At 51.9% G+C, this 7,699-nt stretch overlaps 1 protein-coding gene across 1 annotated transcript; it reads right to left on the bottom strand.

The window, feature by feature from the left end:
- Positions 1-6,414: 6,414 nt before the first annotated feature.
- Positions 6,415-6,867, bottom strand: LOC136499939 (uncharacterized). The gene has a single exon (XM_066495421.1). It carries the CDS (start codon positions 6,865-6,867, stop codon positions 6,415-6,417), a length of 453 nt encoding a protein of 150 aa, XP_066351518.1.
- Positions 6,868-7,699: the final 832 nt, after the last annotated feature.

The raw sequence follows: 7,699 nt of genomic DNA, 5'->3' as shown, positions 1-7,699 counted from the left end.
TGGCCTTATGCCTTTTACCTATTGTAGACTCTTGCATCGGGGCCGTTCTTTGGTGCTGGCGCCCAAGAAGAGCATTGCTCTTCAGGCGGGAGGGACGTCGTCGCCCGATGTCGCTCCTATTTTGGGTAGGAGCGGCGCCGATGTTGTGGTCTCGTCGGTCGATCAGGCACCGCTAGTGATGGTACCCATGCCCTCGGTGAGTCAAGCGAGCATCGGGGCTGAAGAAATGCCCTCAGGGGTCACCAAGCAGACGACGGCGGAGGTGATTCCGCCGCTTACGTTGGAGTGGATGGAGCTACCACCCACGCTTGTGGCGCCTCCTGTGGTGGGCATGGCGTCGCAAGTCGAGGCCCTGGTGTCGCAAGCGGAGGTGGCTGCAATCATGCCAAGCCAGGAGTAGCCGGACGCAGCCATGGTGGTGTCCGAGGGGGCGGCGCAATCTGTGCCTCTGGCGTCCCAGGCGACGGAGCCTAAGGCAGGCTGGACAGAGAGGGACATGGCCGGAGGGTCCTTGGGCACTATGGCAGTGGTGGAGAGGACCAGTGGGAGGTCACCCTCACCCCTGGTGTCGGGGGCAGCCGCTCCCCCACGTGGGGTGAGTCGCTGCTCTAGTGGATGGATCCCCAAGACCCAACATCGACTCTCTTCTCGCTCGACAATGCTACCAAGAGCATAGAGCGGGGGAGTGTCGACAGAGGGATCTCAGCGATGATGGATGTCCTAGATCAAGCTAGGGACGTCCTATGTGACATCATTGTTCCCAATGGCCGGGTATCTGCTTGATCTTTCCTTTCGCACTCTTCTTTCTTCATGTATTTTTGACACTGGCCTTCTTTTCAGTCCCTCATTACTCATAGCCAAGAGAAATCCTAGTTCCTCCATGAGCAAAAGGTGGAATGGGACCGCCTCATAGAGGAGGCCCGGCTGCATGGAGATTTGAGCGCCTAGCTTGCCACCGCCTAGAAGCGGGAAGCTGAGGCGTGTCGGGATGCGGAGGAGGTCCATGGGATGTTCTGGGATCTATTGGTGAGGGTGTAGCAAGACGAGGAAGCAGCCACCTAGATCCGAAAGGAGCAGGAAGAGTTGCTCTAGAAGGATGTCGAGGCTAGCTAGCGGGCCGTCGAACTCCTGGATGAGCTAGAGATGGAGCAGAATTTCAAGCTGGAAGCCAAGGACAGGTCCACGATACTGTAGCAAAGGGCATATCAGGATGCCAAGGTGATTGCCTGGCTACACAGGGAGCGAGATGAGCTGTGCCAGACTGTGGAAAGACTCCGCTCAGAGTGCGACATGCTCCGCAAGGAGCGCAACCGGGCCATCCAAGAGCACGACGAGGAGCGTCATGTGGTCAGCTCCCTCTAGGCGGATCTTGGAGCCACGGTGACCTAAAGGCTGGAGGCCGAGAGCATCTCTACCAGACTAGGTACAGAGCTTGCCAAGGTACGGGGGACTCTTTAGGCCAAGAGTGACAAGCATGATCTTCTGCACGCCACCATCGAGGTGGTCTTTGATGACCTAGGGGTGGCACGGCCGTAGGAAAACAACTCACTTGTGGCCCGTGCCATGGATATCATGGCACGGGTGGGCCAACTTGAGGAGAACGCCTTCCACGCCGGGATCACCCAAGCCTTTGTTGTTGCCCGCTCTCATTATGATCGGGAAGTTAATCCGGAGGTAATGAGCCTCGGCTTTGTGCCTAGCTATGAAACCTCCGAGCTGGATGAGATTGAGAAGGCGGTGACTCCCATTGCGTGGAACCTGGCGAACAGGCTGAAAGACATAGTTCTCCCTCTGAGGAAGTAGTTAGTTGAATAAGTTTGATAAACATTTATCTGTAATATGTGGACAAGTGTCGGTACTTTTGTGTTCGAAAATAGTTTCATTTCGTAATTTTGTTTTGTTAATTTGATCTTACTTTTTTGCAATCGAGAAAAAGGTTTATGCAATCCAACCCTTCCATTTGTTAAGACCATAGGGCCTAAGGTGTATAAGGTGGAAATTTTGATTATGCTGGTAAGCAAAGTTACCGTAGCCGTCGAGGCGTGGGCTTTTCACAGTCTTACCAGGCGTGCTTGTTTATCTGTTCCCACAAACCTTGCCGATAGTCTTACCACAAGGAAATGGTCTGATGCAACGACTGTTTTAAGAAAAAGGTGGTATTTATACCTTTATCAGCCCCCGAGTGAGATCTGACCCCTTGCGATTGCTGGGGCTAGATGTTACTAGAGACCGAAGCGAGGGTAGTGAACTTACTCTTATACTCGTAGGTACCCCTTACTTAGGATTTTAATGATCATTCTGTGACCATACATTTGGTCTCATTGCTCGCCTGGCATTCCCCGAGCCCCCGCGTCTGGCGGGGATTCGGTCCAGGGTTGGCTCGTTTTGTGACTATCGCCACGTCCATAGTTTTCACAACTTGAGGGGTTGAGGCGACGTCACTTGCCTCGATGGCTCGAGTGACGTGCCTGATGAGCTCACTAACAGGGATGTTCAGATAGAATCTTGTCCCGTTGCTTTACGACAGGATCGGCAAAGCCCTTGGGTGGCGTTCCGTTGCTCCTTGACCTGCCTTCCAACAGATTCCCCCTCAATGGGGATTCTATGGGCTCAGCAAGAAGCTGGATTAAACTTTAGAAGGTTGAGATGACCCTATCCACCTCAATGTAGGTTCGGCAAAGGCCGCTGAGGCCCATCTACATTTTCTCCCCTAGCTTTTGTTTGACACGAGGTGGCCTTGGACCCTTCATGGGTCAGCCTTTGAACCTTGGTCTCTCAATCTCGGATCGAGCGACTTGAGCCCCGGAGCCCCTTAGGGTCTGATAGGGGTCGGCTGGGTTTCGCGCATCACCCCATCCTCTGTTTCTGCAACTGGAGGGGCTAAGTTGATGACACTTGCCTCGATGGCTCGAGTGTCACGCTCGATGAGCTCGCTAATGGGTATGTTCGTGTGGAATCCAGGTCCATCATTCGTTGATGGGGTTGGCAGAGCTCTCATGTGGCATTCCACTACTTCTTAACCTACCTCCCGACAGATGCCTGAGCCGTTCGGTAGGCTCAGGTGGCTCATTGGCCTCTCCTCGACAGAGATTCTGTGGGTTTGGCTCAAGGTTAGAATCGAATGAGAAAGGTCAAGATGTCCCTATCCGCTTCTGAGCTGGGTCAGGCAAGGCCGCTAGGGCTCATCACGGTTTTTCTCCCCTATCTCTGTTTAACACGAGGCGGCCTTGAGCCCTTTGCGGGCCAGCCTTCGAACCTCGGCCATTTGCTGCTCATATCTAATGAGGCGACTATTGTTTTGTGACACGACATGAAGCGTTGAGATGCAGCGATTGCATATGCAATTTTTGGATGATGGGATTAATGTACGATTTAATTGAAACAAAAGTGGGGGTCGGTAATGTTACCTCGGTGGCATGAGCTATGAGAAGCTCTTATCGGACATGTCTGTGTGGGGTTCGAGTCCGACGTTTGGGAGGGGGGCGACGTGACCTGCACGAGCATCGCAATTTTTTGTTTCTGTCTCTCGATGGCGATCCGAGCCGTTCGATCATTTTTAGGCGACCTAACAGCTTCTCCTTAAAGGAGATTCTGCAAGAGGACCCCTTTGAACCCTTCTCGAGAAGGCAGATGCTAAAGATTGGGGCGCAGGGAACTATGAATTTGATAATGTTGGTGAACAAAAACACTATAGCTGTCAGGGCATAGGGTCTAGCGGCTCGTCCAATTTTACTCAAAGTTTTACAATCGCACCCCGTGTCTTTGGTTTTTAAACGTAAGGAGGGGTCAAGCGATGAGGATGTCTAAACAAGTAGACACTCTCGGTAGCCCCCAAACGATGTCTGTGCCCCTACCGTTGCTGGGGTTGGAAGCTCGGTAATGAAATTAACTCGCAAAGTAAGTAAATAGAGGTGCTTATCTTTCAGTGATCGTTCGTTCGTTGACTTACCTAGGCCATCTGATCGACCCAGGAGTCCCGTTGGACCCCTAGACGGGGGTTCCGTCGTCGGGTCATTCCATGGTCCTACTGGGGAAGCGGGGAGTCGCCTACATGCAGTTGCGCCCCGATTCTTGCGCCCGGTGCGCATTAGTGGTGGGCCATGCCTAGGCAAATCCTATTTGACCAGAGCACGTCCTGTCGGTCCAGGCGCGTCCCCTCGGATTCCCGTCAGTACCGATTTCCCATCTGAATTGAATAGGGGAAGGAAGATAGTTTTCCGTCCCAACCTTTTGCCTTTCCTCAGCTGTCACTCCTCTTCCTTAAATAGGGATGGGGAGGGGAGCTCTGGTCCCATTCCTTCACCTGTTCCTGAGCCACTACCTCTCTCCTTTCTCCTTCTCACTGAGCGCATTCATATGTTGTGGCGATTCCTAAGTGAGAGAGGGTAATGTGAGGGAGAGGAGAACTCACAGATCCATTCATGAATCTAGAGTGCGATGTCAAGCTAGAGGTCATCCAATATAGATGAGATGGTGTTGGCCGCCTTCACTGAGAAGGGGCCGCCTCCGCCGAAGGAGGAGGTGCACTGGAGGGTGCTGAGCGTTGTCGATTTTGCCATCGTTTGTGGCGGCCTTTCTTCGGCAGGAAATGCCCCCTAGACGCCCCGACATAGGTGTTGTTGTCAGGGTTACGGCCGATCACGATGGCGTTGCCCCTAGACGCCCTGGTGAGGGCACCACAGTCGCCGACATGGTGCTCAACGTTGTAGATGATGGCGCCATCGAGGATCCTACAGAGCGGTAGGACGTCGCCGATGGAGAGCATGGCATGCGGCCATAGTAGCGCTCATAGTAGAACTGGTCAAAAACTATAATCAAATAAGTTGTGGGGGAGCCCCTGAGTGAACAGTCTTTTGTAGTTATGAATACATTAGTCCTTTTTGTGATGAAATCACTTTGTAAGCGATGAATTTGTGTAAAAAATGAACAAGTTTTCAAGTTTTGTTACGGCAAATAGCTTTTTAGCTTTTCTCTCTCTTTTTGTAAAAGAGGTTTGGTGCCTTCCGACCCTTCCCATAGTTAAGGTCACAAAAAACTCAGATTGCGGGTGAGCCAATTCTGATCACGCTGGTGAGCGAGGAGGCAAAAAAACTTGGATTGCTGGTGAGCATGGGTTTCCCATAATCCTACCAGTTATACTTAGATTTTGTTCCCAAAATCCTAGCCCTCAGGACTTGCCATGAGAAAAGAAGGAAAACTCATAGAATGTTTGCAAAGATAACACAGAGAGTGTTTGCAAGATAAACATACTTATATCAGCCCTCGAGTGAGGTCTGACCCCTCGTAATTTGCAGGGGTCTGATGTCACTAAAGATCGGGGATTTCTGAAGACAACAACTGATAAGAAAAGGTACATGTTTATTTAAGGGTAAAAATGACATAGTTGCTCAATGTTCCAGGCATTGGTGAAGACCTCACCGTCAATGGTTTTCAACTTGTAGGTGCCTGGTCGGAGTACTTCTGCGATGACGTACGGTCCCTCCCAGGGTGGGGAGAGCTTGTGGTGGTCCTTGTTGCTCTGCATGAGGCGGAAAGCCAGGTACCCGACATTGAAGGCTCGGTCCCACACCCGTCGGCTGTGGTACTGTCGCAACACCTGTTGGTACTTGGCCGAACAGAGGAGGGCGATGCCGTGGGCTTCGTCTAGCTAGTCCATGGCATCTTCGTGGGATGCCTTGGCTCCCTGTTTGTCGTATGCTCGGATTCTTGGTGCTCCATAGTCGAGGTCCGTCGGGAGGACAACCTCGGAACCATAGAACATGAAGAAAGGCATGTAGCAGGGAGCTCGGTGGCCCAGTGTGCACTGAACTTATTCAACCGGTTGAAGATCCTAGGCTTGAGGCCCTATAGGAGCATGTCGTTTGCGTGCTCAACCTGCCCGTTCATTCGGGGGTGTGCGACGGCGGCCCAATTGACCCAGATGTGTTGTTCATCATAGAATCAAATGAATTTCTTACCGATGAACTATGTGTCGTTGTTTGTGATGATGGAGTTTGGTACTCCAAAGCGATGGATGATGTCGATGAAGAACAACATAGCTTGCTCAGAATTGATCACAGAGATCGGATGAGCTTTGATCCATTTTGTGAACTTGTCTATGGTGACAAGCAAGTGGGTGTAGCCCCCAGGTGCCTTCTTGAGGGGCCCAACCAGATTGAGCCCCTAGACCACAAAGGGCCATGTGATGGGGATCATCTAGAGTGCCTAGGTCGGGAGGTGAGTTTGACGAGTGTAGTATTGGCACCCTTCGTAGGCACGTACGATTTACTCGGCATCGGCTACTGTAGTGGGCCAGTAGAAGCCCTATTGGAATGTGTTCCCTACTAGGGTTCTAGGTGCAGCGTGGTGACCATAGACCCCACCGTGGATATCGCTCAGTAGAAGCTTCCCCTGTTCGACAGGGATATAGAGCTGTTAGATCCTAGTGTGGCTTTGTTTGTACAGTTCACCTTCTACAAGAATGAAGGACTTGGCGTGACGTGCGAACCATTGAGCTTCTATCTTGTCTGTTGGTAGCATGTCACAGAGGAGGTAGTCGAGGTAGAGTATTCTCCAGTCATCCCAAGGGTCGGGATCTGTCGTTGGATCCTCTTCAAGCTCCATGACCTCAGGGTCGGATAGAGCCATCGGTTGGTCAGCCCCCAGGGCTAGATCAGATGGGCCATCGTTGGTCCATGCTGGCCCTTCGTAGTGCACTGAGGGTTTGTGTTGGTCACTGGAGAAGACACCCGTTGGCACCGGCTCTCGACCAGATGCCGCTTTCGCAAGCATGACGGCCGTCTCATTGAGGCGCATTGGAATGTGATTGAGTTCAAGGCCATTGAACTTGTCTTCCAGCCGTCGAACTTCTTGGCAGTACGCAGCCATCTTGGCATCATGGCAGCTTGACTCCTTCATGACTTGGTTGATGACTAGATGAGAGTTGCCCCAAATGTCGAGGTGTTAGATGCCCAACTCGATGGCGATGTGTAGGTTGTTTATGAGTGCTTCATACTAGGCCACATTATTTGATGAGGGAAAACGGAGACAAACCATGTACCTCATGCAGACCCCGAGGGGTGATACGAAGACCAGCCCTGCACTGGCACCCTTCTTCATCAGTGATCTATCGAAGTACATCATCCAGTACTCTTGATCAATGACCATCGGTGGTGTTTGGACCTTGATCCATTCCGTGATGAAGTCAGCCAACACCTAGGACTTGATCGCCGTTCGGGAGGCATACGTAATGCCTTGATCCATCAACTCGAGTGCCCACTTCATGGTTCTTCCCATGGCATCCTAGCTCTAGACAACCTCGCTGAGGGGGTACGATGTAATGACCATCATGGGGTGTGATTCGAAGTAGTGACGTAGCTTCCTCTTGGTGATGAGGACGGTGTATAGGAGCTTCTGGATTTGGGAGTAGCAGGTCTTAGAGTCAAATAGTACCTTGTTGATGAAGTACATAGTGCGCTGCACCTTGAGGGCATGCCCCTCTTCCTCCCGCTCTACTACCAGGGTGGCGCTGACCACTTGTGTGGTGGCCACTATGTATAGCAGGAGAGATTCTCCATCGCTTGGAGGAACTAGGATCAGGGGCCTTGTCAGAAGTAGTTTTACCATGTCAAGTGCCTCCTAGGCCTCGGACATCCACTCAAAGTGGTCGGCTTTCTTCAAGAGTCGATAAAGGGGGAGACCTCATTCATCAAGGATTGAG

This window comes from Miscanthus floridulus, chromosome 13 (genome assembly GCF_019320115.1).
Source record: "Miscanthus floridulus cultivar M001 chromosome 13, ASM1932011v1, whole genome shotgun sequence".
Lineage (NCBI taxonomy): Eukaryota > Viridiplantae > Streptophyta > Magnoliopsida > Poales > Poaceae > Miscanthus > Miscanthus floridulus.
Note: the sequence above shows the minus strand (reverse complement) of the source record. Positions and strands in the feature narration are given on the sequence as shown.

Coding starts and splice junctions, on each gene's coding strand:
- LOC136499939 (XM_066495421.1), bottom strand. CDS start 6,867: ATGGCTGCGTACTGCCAAGAAGTTCGACGGCTGGAAGACAAGTTCAAT.